At 42.4% G+C, this 22207-nt stretch overlaps 3 protein-coding genes across 5 annotated transcripts in view; 2 read left to right on the top strand and 1 right to left on the bottom strand.

Moving 5' to 3' along the window:
* Positions 1 to 7879, top strand: part of sema3h (sema domain, immunoglobulin domain (Ig), short basic domain, secreted, (semaphorin) 3H) — a 19821-nt gene extending 11942 nt beyond the window's left edge. The window contains exons 9-17 of the mRNA XM_027007646.2: positions 2600 to 2669; positions 3859 to 4003; positions 4335 to 4554; positions 4686 to 4774; positions 4875 to 4916; positions 5363 to 5517; positions 5655 to 5716; positions 6022 to 6164; positions 6247 to 7879. Of these exons, the coding sequence (XP_026863447.2) occupies positions 2600 to 2669; positions 3859 to 4003; positions 4335 to 4554; positions 4686 to 4774; positions 4875 to 4916; positions 5363 to 5517; positions 5655 to 5716; positions 6022 to 6164; positions 6247 to 6672 (1352 nt within the window). The 3' untranslated portion in view covers positions 6673 to 7879. The remainder of the gene's footprint in view (positions 1 to 2599; positions 2670 to 3858; positions 4004 to 4334; positions 4555 to 4685; positions 4775 to 4874; positions 4917 to 5362; positions 5518 to 5654; positions 5717 to 6021; positions 6165 to 6246) is intronic.
* A 1249-nt stretch (positions 7880 to 9128) lies between these two features.
* borcs6 (BLOC-1 related complex subunit 6) lies at positions 9129 to 14573 on the top strand. Of its 3 annotated transcripts, none has more exons than XM_027007648.2 (6): positions 9129 to 9518; positions 11047 to 11522; positions 11755 to 12253; positions 12357 to 12520; positions 12901 to 12984; positions 13233 to 14573. In XM_027007648.2, exons 2-6 carry the CDS (start codon positions 11058 to 11060, stop codon positions 13356 to 13358), a joined length of 1338 nt encoding a protein of 445 aa, XP_026863449.2. In that variant the 5' UTR covers positions 9129 to 9518; positions 11047 to 11057; the 3' UTR covers positions 13359 to 14573. The 3 variants fall into 3 exon arrangements, with proteins under 3 accessions (XP_026863449.2, XP_026863448.2, XP_026863450.2); XM_027007647.2 differs by lacking the exon at positions 9129 to 9518 and adding an exon at positions 9905 to 10040; XM_027007649.2 differs by lacking the exon at positions 9129 to 9518 and adding an exon at positions 10332 to 10352.
* Positions 14574 to 15981: 1408 nt separating this feature from the next.
* Positions 15982 to 22086, bottom strand: si:dkey-72l14.3 (Glyco_hydro_56 domain-containing protein). The gene is made up of 4 exons (XM_027007650.2): positions 19334 to 22086; positions 18565 to 18960; positions 18314 to 18403; positions 15982 to 18051 (listed from the first exon to the last, which is right to left on the bottom strand). The coding sequence occupies exons 1-4, from the start codon at positions 19841 to 19843 to the stop codon at positions 17446 to 17448; spliced, it is 1602 nt and encodes a 533-aa protein (XP_026863451.1). The 5' UTR covers positions 19844 to 22086; the 3' UTR covers positions 15982 to 17445.
* Between the last annotated feature and the right edge of the window lie 121 nt (positions 22087 to 22207).

The raw sequence follows: 22207 nt of genomic DNA on the forward strand, positions 1-22207 counted from the left end.
AATTAGGAAAGATTGTGCCAATTTTTCTTAGTTTTACTCTTATACAAAGGTCATTTTTCAATTATAATTTAGTGGCCCCACTTTTGCTACACACATCATTCAGATTGCTGACTATGCTGGATGGATCAAGGATAGGAATGTGTGTGCGTGCATGTGTGTGTGTGTGTGTGTGTGTGTGTGTGTGTGTGTGTGAGTGTGTGTGTGTGAGAGAGAGAGAGAGAGAGAGAGAGAGAGAGAGAGAGAGAGAGAAAATATATGTTAGGGTGGGATTCACTCAGGCATTAGTATGCAGGGTTGTCATTGTCCAAGTTGGTGAATTTGTGTGTGTATGTGTGTGTGTGTGTGTGTAGTCAGACGCAGCAACTGTTTTTATTTGGTTTGTGGTTTTATTGGTTTCTGGCATGGTTGGGTTGTTTACAAATGTCTGAAATATGTTTGGGATTTCTTTATAGTTGGATTAGCGTATCTTAGAAATGTTTTGTGTCATGTTAGTGTGTGTGTGTGTGTGTGAGAGAGAGAGAGAGAGTCTTGTCTGTGTCTGTGTGTACTTCACCACTATGTGAAGCTGCACTATGTGCCTGAGAGGATGTGCTTTGTCACTTTATAAAGCTGCAATCATGAGTGTGTGGGTCTGTGTTGCCCTCATCCTGTCTCCAGTTTGCCTGGAGGCCTAATGTGGGATAGATAGATGAGCAGGGACGAGAGGCGGAGATGAGGAGAGAAGGATGTTTACAGGGATAATGGAGGATAGGGGCAGGATGAGGGGAGCACGAATGAGTGCGGGTCAGACAAAACTATCTCTTCTCAGGAAGAACCTAGCTTTTTGTTTAGGGAAACTAGAGTTCACTAATAAAGGAAAAGGGGAGAGAGTGAGAGTGAAAGGGATGGAGAAAGAGAGAGGGAGAGGGGGATAAAAGAAGAGAAAGGAAGCAGAACAGAAGAAAAACAATAAAGAGAAACAAGCAAAACAAATGAGGAATTAGGGTGGAGCATGAGATGAGAAGATGAAGAAAAACATTCTGGAACAAAAGGAGTGAGAAGATGTATTGTATTATGGGCTTTGGGGTTATTATAGTTCAGGGACTCAGCACTGGCTGAGCATTGTGATGCCATGAGTTAGTCACTTATGAGTTAGTCATTTATGGGTTAGTTATTGGCGGGTTAGTCACTTGTGAGTTAGTCATTTATGGGCTAGTTATTGGTGGGTTAGTCACTCGTGAGTTAGTTATTTATGGGTTAGTTATTGGTGGGTTGGTCACTCATGAGTTAGTCATTTGTTGGTTAGTTGTGGGTTAGTCACTCATGGGTTTGTTACTTATGGGTTGGTCATTTGCAAGTTAGTCATTCATTGGTTAGTCACTCAAGGGTTAGTCAACCATGGACTAGTCATTTATGGTTAGTTATTTGTGGGTTAATCACTTCATGGGTTAGTCACTCATGGGTTAGACACACTCTATGTTGCTAAAAGCTCTGAATTTGTTTCACTTTTCACTTGTGAAGCAGTGATTCTAACCTGCTGCAATAAATGCTAGCATACATTTCTCTTCAAATTGCAAAAAGACTACACTTCTCACAGAAAAGACTGTTTCCCTATCACATTAATTTAATTTATAATAGTAATATGCATGACTAGTAATACTAATCTTACATTGTTCTAAAAGTATACTTTAAAATATCTCTAACTCTAGCAATTGAAACCCATTGGCATGCAAGGTCTAATGTCATGACAGGAAGGACAGTTAATTGTCTGTCCTTGACCATGTCAGAAATAGTTTCAAGCACCATATTTGTGTGAAATGTATTTGTGATACCAGTATCATAACAGACAATATCATATTCAGACTACACAGTGTGACCCTGGTTTGTAGTTACAGTCTTCTCTACATACTGTTGTACAGAAAGAGAGGTAGGGGAGAGAGAGCACTGTGTGTGTGTGTGTGTGTGTGTGTGTGTGTGTGTGTGTGTGTGTGTGTGTTATAATCTTTTAAACCTATCTGTCTTTGTGTGTGTGTGTGTGTGTGTGTGTGTGTGTGTGTGTGTGTGTGTGACCTGAGATAGGAGGTCTGATCATATCTGAAATAGTAGGAATGTGAGAATACAGATATGCACTGGTGGCTCCTCAGTATACCCAACACAGTATAGTGTGTGTGTGTGTGTGTGTGTGTGTGTGTGTGTGTGTGTGTGTGTGTGTGTGTGTGTGTGTGTGTGTGTGTGTAAGAGAGGGGGAGAGAGGCATATGAAAACCACAAGCATGTGAGGTTGTGCGAGTTTATTTGCAAAGAAAAAGAGTGTGACTGGGGTGAGAAAAATGTTTTCTTGTGTTTGTCATGTATGTATGAGATATTCTACCTTCATTTCCAGTGTCTCTTCAGTCTGCCTCTCAAACTCTCCTCTTCTGCCTAGAAAAAACACTAGAAGCACTGTTTTGTTTTGTTGGGGTTCTTTTATTTTCACTTTTCTCACCCTTTCTCTCACCTGGCAACTCATACCTACACACACAAACACACAAACACATACACACACACAGCCTGTAGGCCATTGAAAATGTAAACGTTCATGTTCATGTTCGTTCTAATGTTGTGCTTCATTCTCCTAACAGAGGACATCTTCATTCAGTACGGAAAAGACAGGAAGAGCCCTCTGATCTATGGCCTCTTTACCACTACAAGGTGAGCCCACACGAGTGCGGAAAGCCTCATGAAGCATACGGCCCGCTGCCGCACTCACACTCATCTGTCACTTAGGCCTTAATGAGGAAAATCCAGTGGTGTTAGTGTTCTTGTGGGCCACATACAAAAAAAAAAATGAAGACCCTGGGAAACAACTCTTGTTCCCATTCTAATTAACTGTGAAGACTAGAAAAGCAAAATGAGCAAAAACCCTTGGTTTGAGTTAGTAAGGTTAAAGGTAGGGTTATGTTTACCCTTTCAGATATACTGTGTTACCTAACCCTGCTGTAGCATTATCTGGCTCAAGTAATATAGAACAACACAACAACACACAGTAATACACAAGCTTTGTTTTATCTGTAATAGATGGGTTGCAGTAATAGGTTGCAGTAATCAACCACAGAAGTCACTTGAAATACACCACAAGTATGCCTTGTATTTATCTGGTTTAACAGCTTCGAACCTGTTGGCTAACCACAGAAAGTTCATACTCTCAGTATTAGTCAGTTGGGATGTTTGCAACGGCGTGATACCAAAAAAGAAAAAGTGGTCAGAACCTCCTTTCCTTGTGTGTGTGTGTGTGTGTGTGTGTGTGTGTGTGTGTGTGTGTGTGTGTGTGTGTGTGTGTGTGTGTGTTTGTGTGTGTGTGTGGTCATCCAATGACACATATCATACAACAGTATTTTCCAGCATTTAGATGACAGTAGAGAAACATCTGTGAAATGTGAAAGATATACACCCAGTGTGCTTCGTATTAACAAAAACAAGCAGCTTGTGTGCGTCTGTGTGCAGCGCGTGCGTCTGCCTGTGTGCGTGCGCATGCCTTGGTTTGGTTTTGGAACCGCTCACTGGGTGGAGTACACTGCTGCTAAATTTCAGACTGGTGCTTATGGAAACAGTGAGTGGAGTTCTGCTGGCTGTTCAACAGCTGTAGCTGGTCTACAGCTCACACACTGTTCAGCTTAGGGCTCAGATCCAGGAATATTCAAATCTAATCTGAACATCTACTGTCAGCCCAAAACTATGAAGTGAACAAAAAAAAAGAATGTTGCTGTATTTCACGTAATATTTTTCTTACTAGCTAAAATATTACCTTTCATGAAAAGAGTACCATCCATTCAAGAAAACAGGAAAAGGATGAAAACAGCCATTATAAAACTGTATACCATTCTCTCCTCTGTGTCTGCAGTGACGTGTTAAATGGATCTGCAGTGTGTGTGTACCGCATGCAGGACATCATCCGTGCCTTCAAAGGAAACTTCTACCACAGGGAGGGGCCACAGTACAAGTGGGAGGAGTTTACTGGCAGAGTTCCCTATCCGAGGCCTGGAACAGTGAGTTATTATCATATCATTACAATTTAGATTTCAAGGCATGATGTAACCATTATGTGCCCTACTTGGCCATAAGGTTTACTGTTGGTTGGTCAAACATGATGCTTCATAAGAAACTTTGCTACTGTTAATGGGGATGTTATAAAAGCATCAAATATTTTGATGAATGAAAAAAAGGAGGGATGAGTTAGTGACCAATACTATTGAGTCTCTTTTGTTTATGGCTTAGTTCAGGAGTCCTAGTTTTAATTTTCTCTTAACAACACTACACTATTATACAGTCTGTAGTATTGTATTGTCAACCTAGCATTTTCTCCTTATCACCTTCTAGTGTCCAAGCAGCACTTATGGAAGCTTCCGTTCAACGAGGGAGTATCCCGACGACGTCATCTTCTTTAGCCGCACCCACCCACTGATGAAGGAAGTGGTGCTTCCCGTAGATGGCCGACCACTGATGATCAGAGTGGGCGTCCACTATAAGTTGACCCGCCTCGTCGTGGACAGAGTGGAGGCTGTGGATGGGCAGTATGATGTTCTATTCATCGGAACAGGTGTGTATGTGTTTGTATGTGTACAATGGCAAGTACACCATGAATGAGATGAAGGTCTGTTAGACATATGTGTGATTTAAATGTGTGTGTGTGTGTGTGTGTGTGTGTGTGTGTGTGTGTGTGTTATCTAGATTCTGGTCTGGTGTTAAAGTCCATTAACCTCCCTAAAGAGAGAGGACAATATCAGGAGGTCACACTGGAGCAGCTACATGTTTTTAAGGTATAGTGTGCTTTTGCATGTGGCATTTTGGGCAGATGTGATTGGAGAACCTTGGAGAACCTTTGCATCTGCTGATCCCTGATTCGCCTCTCCCCTACAGCACAGGTCACCAATCACCGCTATGACACTGTCCAAGAAGAAGGTATGATTAATGTTGACTCTGTCCTCCTCACATGCACATCCAGACATGCACACAAAACATAGACATTGCACCCACTCTCATGTATCTTGTAAGGCGTCTCTATGGCAACTCCAGTGCAGACAGATGAAATTCCGGAAGTGTGAATTTTCACACGTATAAGCAATGTAATGCACCTAGACAAATGTACAGCAGTGGAAGGCATTTTCACCTGCACAGTGTAAGGGTGGGTGAGGAGATGTCAGGGCCTGGGTGGAGGCGTGCCCCACACAGCCTGAGTGGAGAGTTTGAAATATGAAACCGGAAAAAGAGTTACCAAAAGTACAAGAACCTGAGTGAATGCGTGTGTGCATATGTGTGTTCGTGTGTGTATGTGTGAGAGAACTTTTGCACATGTGCACATGAGTGTGCTTATCCCGTGTTTTGTGTGTGTGTGTTCACTTGAGCAGTGGCTGTTTGTGGGTTCTGCGGAGGGGGTATCCCAGCTGGCTTTGTTCCAGTGTGACCTATATGGCCAGGCCTGCGCAGAGTGCTGCATCGCTAGAGACCCATACTGCACCTGGGATGGCCACGCCTGCAGCCACTATATGCCAATCGCACGCAGGTGAGCGCCAGCACACATACATACACACACACACACACACACACACACACACACACACACACACACACACACAAGAGCACTTTTACATCTATTATTTTTGCATTTATCTATCTATATATATATCTATCTATGAGTAGGAGAAACACTCGTCAGGCTGGTGATGACAGGAATCCTTTAAACCAGTGTGTCAGACAGGGAGGTAAGAGACAAAGAGAATTCTCATGTTTAATAGGCCCACTCAAACACCTCAGAACTTTGTGCTAACCATGCATTGCTGTTAATATTCTGAGCTGACATCCAGCATACGGTGATATAATGAAATATTACTCTATAACAAATTAAGACCTACAGCAGATATACTGTAATTATGATAATGATGTGGTAGCAATACTACTATAGCCTAATATTTGTTTAAACACAAAAGGCCATTTTTCAAGGCAGTAGTGATGTAATGGTTGTTGTTTTTACAAATGGTGTTCATTTATTTGCTATATATTTGCATAGCTGGCCTACAGGTGCAAACAGAGGAGAAAACAATAATGGTTGCTGAGGGTAACAGCACTTATCTTGAGTGTTTGCCAAAATCCCACCATGCTGCAGTTACTTGGTTTAAGCAAACAGGAGAGAACAGTCTAGAGCAATACCAGGTAAATGCATACATGCAAAACAAATAACATGCACCAGTGCACAAAGCTTGTAGCTCTGAACTGCCCTCTCCCTCCTGGTCAGGTGACATCCGGAGATCAGTTGGTGGTGATTGACAGAGGCATTCTGATCCCGAGGGCGGAGCTTAATCATGGGGGCATATATCACTGTCAGCTGGAAGAACATGGTTTCCGTTGGACGGCCGTCACGGTTCGCCTGAGCGTGTGGAGCCCTGCTCAGCGCTCTAGGCCAGACTCCTCGCAGCCCTGGTACCAGGATGTAATGTCACTCATACACAATGCTGACTTGGAACGGTACTGCAAGGAGATGGGCCAACGACACCACCCCAACAGAGAGAAGACTTCCAGGGAACTGGCACTGAAGCGGGAGAAGAAAAAAGGAGAGAAACACAAACACAGAGGAAAAGGGGGAGAGAGGGAGAGAGGGAGAGGGAGGAAGAACAGAAGCAAAATGGAGATGGCTGCTCCGAGGCCTCCCCGAAGCACCTAGAGATAGCTGTACCATACACAAAAGATATGTGTGAAGGTTTACAACTCTAAACCACAATTCCAGTGGACGGAAGCCAAAACCCAAACATCAACGTGCATGTCATACACACTTACAAGCTTAAGCATGAAGAGAAACCTAGTCTGATGAGAAAAACAGTGTTGTTTTTCTGAAGCAATGGGAAGACTGAATATGGGACATTGTAAAGGCTGTTCTTAAGCAGTTATGTACAAATGGCATGGCAGCAGCCTGTTTGAGGGAAGACCCCAAAGATGAACTGTGTTGTTATAAGAACTAGGAGAATGGACTTGAGGACATGGCCATTTACTGGTTATGCTAATGAACAGATGGCCATTAATATAATGACTGTGCTATGCAGACATGGAATAAGCCGTCTCAAAATGGGGGAGCAGTCTGTGTAAGCCTCCCAGAAATAGGGAACATCACGAAAAGCTCTTTGTTTTTAAAAGGCTGCTGGATTTGAAGAACAAATGTACCTTTTAAAATACCTGCATCTCTATGTATTGCTGTAAGTGTTTTTTTCTTTATTTATCTTTGTATTTATTTTTACCTCTTCTGGGTCTTGACTCATGATAAACACAAACTGTATTCTCAATAATTGTTTTCTTTACTGATTACCAACTGAGACAAATACTCATTTGAATGAAATTTGACATGGTTTAATAGATGAATTAGCACTGTTGACGAAATCCCGTTTAGCTACTGAGAGATTTGATATATGTATCTCCTTTAGCTATAGAGTGATTTGATATATGTGTATGAACCTATAATTCCCTTTTTTACTATTTTAATTAATTGTTGTGCTTGCTGTTTGATGACATTGGAAATATACCCTAAAAATGTGCTAAATGAAAGCAGTTTACTGTAGTAAAGAAGAAGTTAAGGGAATAGTAGTTCACAGTAGTTGAACTGTTTCTAGCCAATTTTGGCACTTGAAATTTCATGAAAAACAAGGCATACTTGATGGTATGCTTTATGACAGCCTATCTACCAACTGACCACTTTTCTAATTGATAGTTGTCAGGGTCTGCTCACCCCATTGGAAAACCGCCTTCTGAATCTATTAGTGTAACGGTAATAGGAATTTGCACACAGGCCAATTTGACTAATTGCATGCAACCTATGGCAAACATTGAAGCTCTTGCTTGTATAGTTACATTAAAAGTTGAAAGATCATATTGACCCATTGCAACTGTGTAACTTTTCCTATAAACACTATTATGAATAATAACAAGGTTCTATACAATTTAACAGCTGTTTTAATTAAATCATCTGACTGCTTGGTGAAAATGTTAACTTTGAACTATTGCAAAACGGAATTAATATGAAAATATATTTCAGCTTGTAACTCAGCCACTCCCCAGTGCTGGCTTTTACTGGCCTGGGATACATATAATGAATCAAACTGATCTCTGAATGCATGAATGGTTTCAGTTAAATTCATTCAGGCTGGGCAGTATGCGGCCAGCGTCAGAGTCAGAATACTGATCAGCGTCTGCTTAGGATATGAACAAGGCCAAACATTAGGCCATAATGGGAGATCTCATGTGAAGTAATAGCATGCAAAGAATGTTTTTTTAAAAGTCAGAGTTCTACCACTAATGGAATGTCATCACACTGAAATAAACAAGATTATACAAATGCTTTCATATGTTGACCATGTCATTAGATTTAGATATGTTATGCATTTGAATATATCTTTTATATATATATATATATATATATATATATATATATATATATATATATATATATATTCAAATGCATAACATATCTAAATCTAATATATAGAAGTTTTATCACATTTAAATGTGATCTTGATTCATTACCCTGATGAGAAAGAGAATGAGCAGAGAGAGGGACACAGAATGAGATAGAAAGATAGTGGTTTAATGTGTTTTTTTTGGAGGAACTTTGGTATGTTCTCCTAATATAAGAGTAAGTAATGAATAGTTATAAATATGTGAACATCTTAAAGATGCATCCTCCTAAACTCTGCTTTGTGTGAAATAAACATGATGTACTCAAAGTTGCTTTAGTAAATATTCACACACACACACACACACACACACACTCACAAATTCACCCTCTTTGGACCATTCTGTGCCACTCAGTTTATGTCGTGGTGTGTAATATGTCAGGTCACTCCTGAGGAAGCAGGCTCTCTTGAACTCTTGCTGACCTGCAGTTTCTAAAAAATCCTGTGTGGGCTCAGCTTGCTGTTTGATGAATGCTGGAATTTTGCAATCAAATTATATTCTGCTTGCTTTCCAAACAGGACTGTGAAATTAGCAAGGCATGTTGCCTTGGATACAGCAGAACCCTATAGCATACACACATAAATAATAATGTATTGGTAAAATAAATAAAGAGAGAGAGAGAGAGAGAGAGAGAGAGAGAGAGAGAGAGAGAGAGAGAGAGAGAGAGAGAGAGAGAGAGAGAGAGAGAAAGCATGACTTGTGTTTGTGTGTGTGGGAAGGGGTACCTGGCTAATGAGGACACACTGTGGCTCTGTGCAGCTGGGAGATGATGGCCTAAAGACATGGAAAGTCTTTCATCTCCTTTCTTGGGGTGTGTGTGTAAGACAGAGTGAGACAGAAAGAGATTGAGATGGGTGTGGTTCATGGGACAGGCTCTGCCTAAGAGGCCCTTAGCAGGAATTTGTGGTACAAGTAAAAACAGACTCTTTCATTTCACAAGTTGTGGTCATAGTAAGGGCTCTGGAGCAAATCCCACGCTGACGAAAAGCTAAGTAAAGAGGATGGATACATGGATATGGATAGTTTCCTTTAATTTAGATCCACAAATCTGTACAGGGAATGGCAAAAGTAAGTGATATTTAAAACGTAAAGGTATACGCGACCATTTTTTGCTCACTGCGTCACACGCTGAAGCAGGTGGTTGTCGCCACCCCTGGCAAGATAATGGTACTACATGTCTGCAAGTCTGATGTCTGAATTTAGCATATTTAGTAATAATAGTCCTCTCTTTGTTATGCACAATATATAATGTTGTTTACACATAATCTATTGTATTTAAAATTTTAAGATTTCATGGATGAGAATATGGATGGCCCGTCCACTGTAAAAAAAAATAAAATAAATTCTACATATTTGGGCAGAATAACGTGTTCATTTTATTCATGATCTATCAAGAATCTATTGTACAAGTCTGACTGTCCGATTGTTACATCTGAGTGGACAAGGGGCCGGCGGGAGGACTAGAGGTTGCGCTTCTATCAGAATGAGTAATGTGGAACTGTTGTTACATCCGTTGCGCTTTAGCACGACAGATATTTATTGCGGACTTAGTTTCCTGGCAACCTTCATCCTCAGGAAAGATCTGCAGAGGTAAGTATTTAGCTAGCTATCTTATTTAATATTCACGATACTGCTTTTATGCGGCATATTCCTGGCACCCGGTAGCAAAATTTAAGTTTTCAGCAGGCCAGAAAGTAATCATCGGTGACGCCCAGAATGTAAGTAACCGAAGTAGAAAGTTTCAGGCCTGTTCAGTTAGCTGTTAGCTAGCTAGCTACTATCGTTGAATTCCAACAGCAGCCAGCCAGCTATTCAGCTAGCTAACGTCACAGTACTTGTGTGACTCTGGGTTGTTAACTACTCATAGATTTGTTTTACAACGGTTAGAGAAAATGCATTAAGGTATGTCGTACATCTGCAGTCTGTAAACACAGCTGCTGCATTCGCTTCCAGTAAATTGGCTAGCTTGCTTGTGTATGACATTCCAGGTGGCTAATACTAATAGCTAAACTATCTGAATATGTCGCCGTCCTAGGCCTTCAGTTCCTCAAATTTGATAGTTAGCTAGTTACGTTAACTGACAAAGAAGACGCTGCGATTTACCACGTAGCTTAATCACAATCACTAAATCTTTTAAGACAAAACTCGACACTGTCTAACCAGGAAGACGGCTTAGTTATTTTTTCTTTACTTGTTAACAGTATATGCGGCTGCTAATATGGGGATCATATTTCGCATATGTTTGCTAGTTTTCTTTATGCTGTGGCTACACTGTTCGATGTCCCATAACAGCTGTGATGTGATTTATGGTCTGTGTCATTCGAAGACTACGAGGACAAGCGAAAAAGAATAGCTAAGTACAGTAACAAGTACGATGCCAACCAGTGATTCAAATAAAGCTTAGAAATGCTTATTTACTTTTCCTTTCTATCAAAGGTTTACATTTTTGTGATGTATACATAGAGATAATGATTGTTTTTATACATCTGTGTTCAGGTTGATGAGAATGATTGTAATGATAATGCAGAATTAGAACAGAAAGCTCACGTTGGAGATGTGGAGTGTATGATAGTGACTGATAACATTTCTTATGTAGCAGGGTGAGGGATGAGCCACTCCTCTGGGATTGGCCAAGATGTGGAGGAGGCTACTAATGGCGTTGACACTTCCGACTCTCCAGATGCATGCGATTGGGAGGCGGCTCACAGCGCCACCTCCCAGGAGCTTAAGTGTCAAGACAAAGTAGGTTGTCTGGGGCAAGACCAACAGGAAGGAACACTTTCGGAAGCTCATGCACATACAGCCCACAGCACAGACCCGGTGTGCAGACAAACACGCACACGTTCTGCACTTTACAGCGATGACAGCCCTGCACACATAGACGAGTCACGGCACGAACATGCACCTCACTCAAGACCACTGGACAAGGACGGTTTGCCTATGGATACAGTTGGCCCAGCACACATGCAGCCCAGTGATGGGTGGGGAATGGTGGAGGAGAAGCAGGTTAAGAAATGGAAGGAAGTCAAAAAAGATGAAGATAATCAGCACACAGCAGACATTTCTGTGCAGGTGAGGCCCATATCATCTGTCCATGTTATTAAATCCTATTTATGAAAAGGCAAATCCTGAAAGTCATAGTCCTAGATGGGTTCCGTCTTGGTGTGTAGTCGTGTCATAAATTAGTTTTTCTATTGAGCTAATGCTTCAAATTCCAAAATACAAGTGACATTGCATGTACAAGCTGCTATGTGCTGTGTCAATTTAAATGCACTTATAGTAATCAACTTGTCTGCTTTCTTAGCCAGTGAAAAAAGAGACTACCACCGAGGACATAACCGTTTCAAACACTCCACCCATGGAGCCAGCCAACCCCAATTCTGCTCTTCAAGGTGATTACCCTTCTTCTGCTTCTACTAGTCCTGATCAGGCCCCACCCCTGGTTCCAGCCCCACCTCCTGACTCAGCCCCGCCCCCAATGTTGCCAGAATCTGATGACTGGCCGCGGCCCATGCATGTGATGGCGGAGGTGCGGGTGCGCTCAGCACCAGAGCGGGACCGGGAGCGCGTGGTACGAGGCATGCAGGACAGTAAGAGTCTGGACGGGCTCAGTGAGGCATGTGGGGGTGGGTCCAGGGGCTTGGGTACTAGAGGGGGGCAGGCTGAGGGCCGCAGGGCCACCATATCCAGCGCCCTGGAGCTGGAGGGCACCGTGAGCCGCGACGGAGATCTCACACACTTCATCACCAAGAACCTGGAGCAGAAGATCAAAATGAGCTCCCGGCCCAGCCTGGACACTGACTGTGAGTGTGTCTGTCTGTCTGTCTGCATGCTTGCGTCCTGATATTTGCATGAAAAAAGGATGACTTGTGTATTAATAATGAATTTTGCGTGCATCTTTTGCAGCGGACTGCTCGGGGCCTGTGGTTCGAAGTCGTGGGTCACTGCGGCGACCAGCAGACATTCCGCCCATAGATCCGTCAGTGCTGCTGGACCTACACAAACACACACAGGAGATGGCGCACAGTGTAGAGATAATGCTCCGGAGTCTCAGCGGAACCATCCAGAATGTGAGCTCTATCAAAGCCTTCAGTTTAGACAGTTTTTCTCAGTTGCCAAATTGCAGTTTCTGAAATGTTTATATTTTCAGAACAGTGAACTCAAAACACTTTAAACTTTAAAACAACTGAACATGACCCTATAAACAACGTTACAAATCAATAACATTGGCTTAGTAGGGAAAGTTGAAGTCATGTGAAATGGTTTCTACATTTTGCTCCTTTAGTGATGCTTTTATTTCAGTATCTCTTTCAGGTTTATGACTCTTATAAGAAGCAGTTTGACTATATTTAGAGATTTTATTGGCCGGCTTGGGCCATGCCCAAAAGCTCTGGCTCTGACCACAATCTGTATCTCCCCTTCTCTGCTGTATCCATCTCTTTCTCCCTAGATGACAGCGTTGAGTGTGGGTTATATTCAGACGTACAGGGATTCTGTGGACAGTTTGGGAGAATCTGTGGATATGAGCATAAAGGTATAGGAATGGCCCATTAATGTATTTTGTGTGTGTGTATGTGTTAATCCTTAGTTACTAACTTAAGTCGTCAAAGAAAATAATTTTTGTTGAATAAGCTATTGTGATTTTTAGGTTTACCTGTGTGTGTGTGTGTGTGTGTGTTTGTGTGTTTGTGTGTGTGTGTGTGTGTGTGTGTGTGTGTGTGTGTGCGCGCGCATGTTCTCGTGCGTGCCTGTCCGCATGTGCACCCACACGGACATATGCAGGGAATGTATACACTAATGGCGCGGTGTGAAGAGCTGGATCGCTCCATGCAGCCTATACAGACGCTTGCTGCTCAAATCAGAGACATCAAACGCACGCTGGATGCTCTGGAAGCTGTCTGCAAGTAACCCCTAGCAACAGGCCATGCCCCTGACAACACAGAAGCTCCAGGAGATGAGCCACAACAGAACTCTGCACTCTGCAGATACTTCGCTAATTATCATGCAACTGAATCACTTTGTTAATGATCATGTGTCCTAGCAACGCTCTGCGAGTGCTTCTCTTCTTAGACACAGCCTGGCTCTAGCACCTCCCAATGGAGCCAATTTGTTGTTCGCTCTTCCTGTTGTAATGGTTCCGCCTCTTCTGTAGAATGGATATTGGGGAAGAGAAGAATGGATTCATTGTGAGCTCACACCATCCAACACTTAAGAAGCACTTTCTTTGAATACATCAATGACGTTGGTGGGACTATTTTATGAAGTACATTTGAGTTTGTGTGGGTAGGTTATTGAGAGATGAGTGTTGTTAAGTGTCATCTTCCTGCTTCATATTAGACAGGAGAACATGTTGCATCAGTATTTGTCCATGCAGAAACATTAACTAGAAACCATTCTGTTGATATTTGTTCTCCCTGGGCATTTGTGCGTCTGCAGACTGGATGCTATGTATCCCTACTTGACTTGAGTTCCGTTTGTACAGTGACCATTGATTGGTTCTGACATGTGGGCCCTGGTAATCATCCAGAGAGCTCTGGACTATCTGTTGCCATGGCACCAGCCACGACAAGCACATGGTGGCAGGTGAGGTGTGGTACATGTCAACACAGACCCCCAGGGCCAGTCCAGAATGACCGCTTGGACAGACGGAGAGAGCACAAAACCAGTGAAAGAGACTGGAAAAACAGAGGGAGTTGAGGAACAACACAAAGGAACGCAGGATGGTCCCTTTCCTCTCTCCACACCTGACTGCCTGTCTCCCCCTTGCCTTTTTCTATCCCTCTCTGCTTCTAAAATCCTGATTTATCACACGGTCTGTCTGGCGTCGGTGTATATTTTAAAGAATGAAACGCAACAATAAATTTACTAGAATGATCTGTAAATGTTGTTTCGCAGTTACCTTTTTGAAGGTTAGACACTCAAAGAAAAAAAAAATTGAAAAGGAAACAGGCTGAGCAAAAGCTCATACTAGGTACCCATACTGTTTGCATACAAAGTAAAGCATTTGCTTCCCAGAAATCCTGTGTAGCTGAATGGCTTTGTCTATGGGTACTTCTCCCACTGTGCGTTGCACTATTTCCAGCCCTTATGCTGTAGGGTGGCCCAGTAAAAGCTTATGCATTACTTCTGCCTCTTTGTTTGGCCTTCTTGGTTGCAGTGTTGTCTTGCTCTGATTTCAAGATGCCTGCTGGGTTGTATGTGCTTTTATCCAAACTGCTTCCATTCTCGTGCCCAGCATGAACACAGGGGAGTGTTGGTGCTTGCTTGCAGTCTTTTCATCCTGACTGCAGCCTCTTTCCCACCGAGAAAAATGGAGCAGGTCCCCTGAGCGATGGGAACGGCATGGGTGCATTCTGGGTAAACCGCAGCCCAGTGCAGAGCTGGCCAGTTTGCTCTCTGCTGCTGCACTGGGCTCTAATACACCAATTAAGCACAACAGCTTTATGTACAGGGTGTGTCTGACAGAGCGTGACCTCATTTGGCCCAGTGGGGCGGGTAGCAGGCCCCACAAGTACAGTGGGAGAAAACCACACTGCCGTCACAGGGCTGAATCACTCAACCCTCTGTACTGGAACCACCCCACGAGTGACACAGGGACACCACCACTTCTGGCACAGGACTGTCTCTCAGGCCCATATCCCTGAGTAACACCAGCCAAGCCACTTGATACATTATTCAGCTTGACGTCAGTACTAGAATGGGTGTAGACTATTGGTCATTCTCATGTTTAAGGTTGAGTTTGGTGCAGGTGAAAATCATTTTAACCTCAATTTACTTACTAAAGGTTTAATCTAATGTGTATTATGTAACATGCATAACTTGGGTTGTGCACGTATATAATCATTTTTCTGCGAGTGAGAGACACTACAGGATGCCATTCTGCTGTTATTGTTTAGAGTGGTTCATGCTGTTTACTGGTGTAACAGGTGTCTTAAACGATGCCACAGGTTTGTGGTACACATGGCTGGCCCTGTCCCTCAGTTCCAGATTAATGATAAAGTGCAGACTAAACATGAGATTAGGGGTTATCTTGGACAGATGGTCTGATAGGTGTGAGCACCGGCTGACCGGCTCTGCCACATTCAGCAACTCTGATGGTGCACTTATCTTTGTGCTACCATGCCCCAGATACATGTTTCACATTGCTGCCTCTGTCTACCTATGTGTGTGGAGACAAGTGCAAGGAGTTTGCGTGTTTATACAAATGCTTATGGTTATTTGCTGTCCATGTATTTGTGTGCATTCATGTGCATGTTTGTTTATATAAACAGGTACACGTTTTTGTTAGTGAAGTTAAAATGTTCCCAGAGATCAAGCAGGAGCACATTCTCCTTCACAGCATTCTACATATGTACTGAGCCACATCACACGGCTGGAATGGCGCCATTATCCGTGACCATTATCAGATGGTCAGATGACTTGCAGCTGCCATGAGACTGGCCCATAACCAGATATTAAACAGCTTTAACTGTGCAGATATAATGTCCACTTTCAGAATGCAAGTAAAATAACCTGAAACAACAACAAAAAATTTTAAAACACTAAATACTGCATTTGGTTTATTAAGTAGGTCATACTGAGAAAATTATTTCTTTAGATCTGAGAGTCTCTTTACCTATGATTAAAAGGAACTGGAACACAATGATTAAATCAAACTACAATGGAAACTAAACTGAAGGAAAATACAAGTGGGGAAATGAACTGATTAAAAACAATTTGATAAATAAGACAAAATTTGATAATTATACAAATGACAGTATAAAAAAAAAAGAATGAAGAGAAAGTCAATATAGCAAATAAATACAAAATTGACAATACCTGGAAATGCCAATATTTGATATTTAATAAAATGCATTTTCTGTTTGACATAGGAATCTCTTGAAACTATTAAAAACAAAATTCTTGTTTCTTTTAAATAAAAGAAACAATTAGTATTTTCTATGACATTGAGGTACAGTGGAGATTAACACAAACTGGAGGGAAAGCAGTTTTTCTTGAAGGCCCCTGCATTTCAAATGTACTTCTTGTGACCATCTTGTGACTAGCCATAACACCAGTGAGGCAATAACACACCATAGTTTCACAATTGGCAATTAAAACAGGAAACCATTTATGATTACTTCTGTGTGATAAGGTCATGATGCTCTTTGCTAAACCTGGCAAGCCTTTGAGGAAATAAACACTTTGCAAGCATGTTCATGAGTGCATCCTGAATAAAAAGTAAGCTATCTGCACTGCTCATTCGGATTGCCTTGGGTGTTATTTGAATAAGCAACCATAAAAGATGAGTCTTAGACAGGGCAACTATATATGCGAGTAGGCAACAAATAATGTGCAAATTACATTTAACTTATATGACACATTTCTGACGACCTATAAGATCTCTAGTGGATCTTCAGATTCCCAAAAATGTGTGACATTTATACATTATCTGTTACTCAGATAAGCCTAGTATTGTGCAGAGATGTGTGTGAAATCTGCATTGTACCATTAAAAAGTGTGGTGTAATGACAGCCAAACATGCAGCCAGTGCACTCCTTTCTGTGTACTGACTGGATGAAGTCTTTCGAACAGGGCCATAATTCTGAACAGGACGAGCTAAACAGCCTGGCCGGTCTCTTATGTACACTTGCCAAGAGTTAAGATAATCTCAATAGGTTCAGGGGAGTGATCAGTAGGTGCAGTCATGGGAAAACTAGACACTAAATTTTCCTTTTTAATGTGTCTCTCCCTGTTGACTGCAATTTCTAAATGCCTCAGTGTTTTCTTTCAAATACAACAGGCCCTAAAGTATGTGTGTTCTGTAAAATTACTGTTTTTAAACTGCCATTACTGACTGCTCACTGACCAGACACTTAAGGAGTTCTCAGCTGCTCTCAGTGTTAACATCTTTCAGAGTCTAGCTTACTCCATCTCTGCATATTGGCCTCACTAGCAAGTCAGCCTCCCTATAGACTTCAGCACACAAAATTGATGTGTTTCATCTTTAAGCAGATCAGAGGTTGAGGTCAAAGTCTGTGAGACTAATGAATGACAGCCCAGAGAGAAGCATGATAAGCACATTGTGGGAGAAGCTAACAGCTCCAGCAGGCATCATAGGAACCCCCGTCACCTCACTAATATCAGAGACTGAATTGGTTGTAGTCAGTGACCTCTGGTCTGTAACGTCCAGCCTGTCTTCTCTAATGTTGAACCCAACGTCCAGCTTCTGGTCTCTAACATTCGACCTCTGGTCCATAACGTCCGGGCTGTAGTCTCTAACATTCAATCTACGGTCTCTAATGTTCGACCTCACTAATTCCTGATCAGCAGCAGGCACTTCCATTGTCTCAAACCAATGGCACTGGAAGTCCCGCCTCCAGACATCCAAATAAGCTGAAGGAAGCTCGTCCATTGCCTGGATATCCTCCCCCACATCAGGTAGCAGCAAGCTGTGGCTGGAAGGGAGGTGCAAGTAGACAGGAACTTTTTGGTTCTTGCGCACGCATCTGCCACGACCTTGGCAAAGCAAGACTCCACAGAGACGTGTCGCCATGGTTACATTGACAACGTAAGGGCCGAGAACCTCTTGCACGTAGAAGCTGAGTTCAGAGCAGAACTTCTAAATGGACACACACATTCATATGTATATGTATGATGCATATTTTTGCAATGCAGTAATACAGAGCAGAGATTCTCAACTTCATCCACTGAACCTGCTAGAAAGTCCACATTTTTGATCTGTACCACCTCTCAGCATCTGAACCAAGTCACTGGGAACACAGAATACCTGGTACTGGTGTAATGAGAGCTGGGTTAGACCAAAAATGTCCCAAAGTCTGGGATGAGAAAAATACTATACATGGCCAGAAAAAGATGTATACTTGTGTTTGAGCAGTGGAAGATCTTTCCCAGATGATGACTCCTGCTGCACCCATGGCAGCACTTTCTCCCACAGTATTCACCAGATCAGCCTGACATGCATACACAAAGACACATGTACACATACCTGTGTATTCATACAGTATAAAGTATAAATATTCACACATTATGCAAGTATATTTGCACATCTCTTAAACAGAGACATATGCTCCTACTTCCCCTACTTTTAAGAGAATGTTTACAGAGTTATTACCTGAGAGAGAAAGGTACTGGATGACGTGTATACACTGTTGACCAATGGGAAAACAGGAAGATCGTATGACTTCCCAGCTAGAGCTGCCAGTCTTAGTGCCTCTCTGATCTGATCAGTTGCATAAAGCCATGTCCCTTTGGTCCCTGCAGGGAGTTTCTCCAAAGAGAGGATTGGATAGAGAGCAGAGCTTTGTTTCCAAAGCCACATGAGTTCATCATTTAGGGCCATCTCCGCAGCTGTGCAGGAGCCAGTATAATTGGCTAGCAACATCTGAGCAGGGTCAGAGCTGTAGCAGCTTGGATATGGAGCCAGACCCCACAATCTCTGTGGGTAGAACCTGTTCAGCTCTCTCAAGGTCTCCATTAACATGGACTGCGCTGCTGCTCCAAAGTCCACCTGACAGGGAAATGGCATCACTGATGCATCTTTTTTAAAATAAATGCTATAGATCTTTCATCTGCTGATAAATGTGCATTGAAGTACTTTTTAAAATACATTTTCAAACAAAAGCGACCAAAAATATTAGAAAATCATTATTATAGGACATTGAGTTTAGTTTTCATCTGCATAATTGCTTGTAACAAATGTAAATTAAACAGCTGAACACTGAAACTTTGAATATTGTTGTGAAAAACAGGGTGTACTGAACATGATCAAAATACTGTTTAGTGTCAAAAGAATGATCAAAGAATTTACTTCAACCTTATAAAACAAAAATAATTTACTACCGCTTCCTTAAGAGTGTGTGTGTGTGTCACAGAAATTCTACCTGAGCCCATTTCTCTACTTCTTCTGGACTCCAGTTAGGAAAAAAGCCCCAGAGCAGCACTCGCGATTCTTCCAGATACTTCCTCTGCTTTCCCCTGTTCCTGCTCCACTGAGGAGCCCACTCCTCCCACCTCAGCACTCCCAGTCCAGGTGCTGCTGGGTCCTGGGGCTGGGTCCATGCCATGTCTCTCACCACCCTCTGGAGGTGGAGGTCTAGGCTGGTGTACTGTGGCAGGCCGCCATTGACCGGGCGCCCATCATTACTGAAATACGGGTAAAGACCCAGCGAATCCTGGTCAAAGACAGTCACGCGGTCCTTCTGTTCCATGCCAAAGACCGTGGGGTCTTGGCGGTCCATGCATATTTCATCAGGCACACCCCACAGAACCAGGAAGGGCTGGCCGGTCAGGAGAGGCTCACGGGCAGGCCCACTTATACATGGAGTCAAAAGGAAAAACGGAGAGAGGAGAAGGAGCGGGGAGAGGGGTCTGGAGAGTTTCCAACGAGCCATGAAGGTGAGCAGACAGTGACTTGTGGCCTGTATTTTCACCCTAGTGCACGTTTCCTCTCGGTTCTCCACTTTGCTTCCTGGCTTTTTACGTTTTATTGTTTTTCACAGTGTAACAGTACTTTTTCTGGACTGAGATTTATCATTTTTGGAAAACTGGAACATGAAAACTGGTTACCAGCGCTCTGGCACTACTGGGACATGGTCGCAGATTTCTAACCCGAGGCAAATGTATAATACAAACAATGCCTCCCCTCACATCAGAACCATCATGCTGCTCCAGTCGGGTGCAGAAGATCACTGTGCACACACCAACAGACTTGCCTGCTCGTCGCCCCCCCCCCTCACACTCATCTTCCCCTTCACCCGACTGCTTGGTGAGTTTGCCCTGTGACCCAGCAAACTGCGCTATCCTTGGACAATCTATTAGTGCTTCCAAATCGGTCGGATTGAAAGAGGGCACTGACAGGTGGCACAAGCAGAGTGCCAGACAACAGGCTAAATGCAGCAGAGCACTGTGATAGGGGCTAATAAATAATTGGGTCTCTAATAAATAACCGAATAGCTGACTCCATTATACCTGTCTAGCGAAAGGTGAGGCCAACGGAAGTGGCCAATCCACCAAATTGGTATGCCCAGCACCAATCTTTAGTCAGCTACATTGTTTCTTATGGGCTTTATAAATCGATTATTATAGGCCTATTCTACATATGATAGCTAAAGAGGCTAATTTCTTTGTTAATTTGGACTATACTGCTGCGGACTCGACAAAACTAATATAGCAATAAAAGTGACACTAAAAGCTTGTTCTAGCTTAGTTGGCTAACGTCAGCCTGCTAGCTAGTTATATAGTTAGCTAACCTTGAAAAAAAAAACTAGACACGATGAATACGTTTATTTTTATTTTAATGTAATATAAATTCGTATTCAAGCTAAAATTACGCACATAATAAAACAAGCGAGTGCCTTACCTTAGCGTTTTTCCATCGGTCCTTCATATCTTAAACTTTTCTAATAGCTAGCTAGCGTCAGGGATAATCGCGACAGCAGATATCCAAATACAAAATTAGTTAAAACAAATCCCGCTGCTAAACTTATTAAATGACCTTGTTTTTGTCATAGATAAATTTTGAAAACAGGGAGATTTTATGAGTTGAACTTTAACACGGTAATGGGTATACCAATTTGGCAGTACTGTGGCTGCAAGGCGTTTGTGTCCTTAGCAAACCAGTTCTTTACTATAGTTCAGTGGTGCTACACACAGTCGTGCTAGCCTCTTAATTCCAGACTATGCTACAGCTAATGCTAAAGCAGCTAAGATACTGTTGCCGCCAGATTTGGACCGTTGACTGAGGAAACGTTCGTTGGAAATGAAGCCCCATTGCACACGAAGCCAGTTGGTCGTGATACATGATACGCGGCAGACTCAGACTCTCAGGGCCCCTAGCAATCAGCGGTTCTTGGCAGAGCTCCTCGTCCAGCCAACTTTTATACGACGCTGAAGTTAGTTATGCATTCGCAGCTTTCGGTTTGTTTGGCTACTTTTTTTGTATCTTCTTATTCGGCCGCTGAAGTTGATTCCTTATTCGCTGCTTCTCATTCAGCGAATGACGGTGAATTTAAGGAAGTGTTCACATAGGATATTTGCTGCGCACTTTGTTTTTACAAGTACAGATGAAGTAATAATGATAACGATAATGATTACCTGCCAATCTGCTTATTTATTTTATTTATTTTTACCTCATCATTCTACAATGGCATCTCCGAAGCACTGCACTCAGCACTGTTAACAAATGATGTACATGTAAGGTTCACAAGTATGACTGTGTGTATGTGTGTGAGTGTATGCGTGTGTTGTGATGGTGGTGGAAATGTCTTGTTGCACTGTGTACAAGCAACTGTGAGATGAGCCTTGTATGCATGAGCATACTTGGCCAGTAAATTCTGGTTCTGATTCTGATTCTATTGCTCGGTGTGCCATGTTGCCAGTTAGTTTTGAGCTATGAAATGGTCTTGGGCCAGTCTAAAACCAGGCTTTCCATACAAGGGACCTGTTCTGAAGAACGTATTTGTCTGGCCCGGCATGAATAAGGCTGTCAGTATGTTTCCAAAACTTACATTTTGTATTCATTTATTCAATGTGAACTATTGTCCAGTGTTCCATCTTGGGCCAGCCTAAAAGCAGATTTTCTGTATAATGCTGCACTTGTTCTGTATGTGCACTATTGCTCAATGTGCCATGTTGAAGTTGAGAGGTATGATATCACCAGCTAAATTTAAATTGAATTTCTCATTTGCTTGGACTGTGGTAATTAAAACTGTCAAAACTGATCAGGTATTTCTTTTTCTGATTCATTTGTGTGTACT

This window comes from Electrophorus electricus, chromosome 23 (assembly GCF_013358815.1).
Source record: "Electrophorus electricus isolate fEleEle1 chromosome 23, fEleEle1.pri, whole genome shotgun sequence".
Taxonomy (NCBI): Eukaryota; Metazoa; Chordata; class Actinopteri; order Gymnotiformes; family Gymnotidae; genus Electrophorus; species Electrophorus electricus.

Coding starts and splice junctions, on each gene's coding strand:
- borcs6 (XM_027007648.2), top strand. CDS start 11,058: ATGAGCCACTCCTCTGGGATTGGCCAAGATGTGGAGGAGGCTACTAAT. Junction 11,523..11,754: donor CAGCAGACATTTCTGTGCAG/GTGAGGCCCATA, acceptor CTGCTTTCTTAG/CCAGTGAAAAAAGAGACTAC. Junction 12,521..12,900: donor TCAGCGGAACCATCCAGAAT/GTGAGCTCTATC, acceptor CTTTCTCCCTAG/ATGACAGCGTTGAGTGTGGG.
- si:dkey-72l14.3 (XM_027007650.2), bottom strand. CDS start 19,843: ATGGCTCGTTGGAAACTCTCCAGACCCCTCTCCCCGCTCCTTCTCCTC. Junction 18,404..18,564: donor CCAGTACCTTTCTCTCTCAG/GTAATAACTCTG, acceptor TATGCATGTCAG/GCTGATCTGGTGAATACTGT. Junction 18,052..18,313: donor CTTCCACTGCTCAAACACAA/GTATACATCTTT, acceptor GTGTCCATTTAG/AAGTTCTGCTCTGAACTCAG.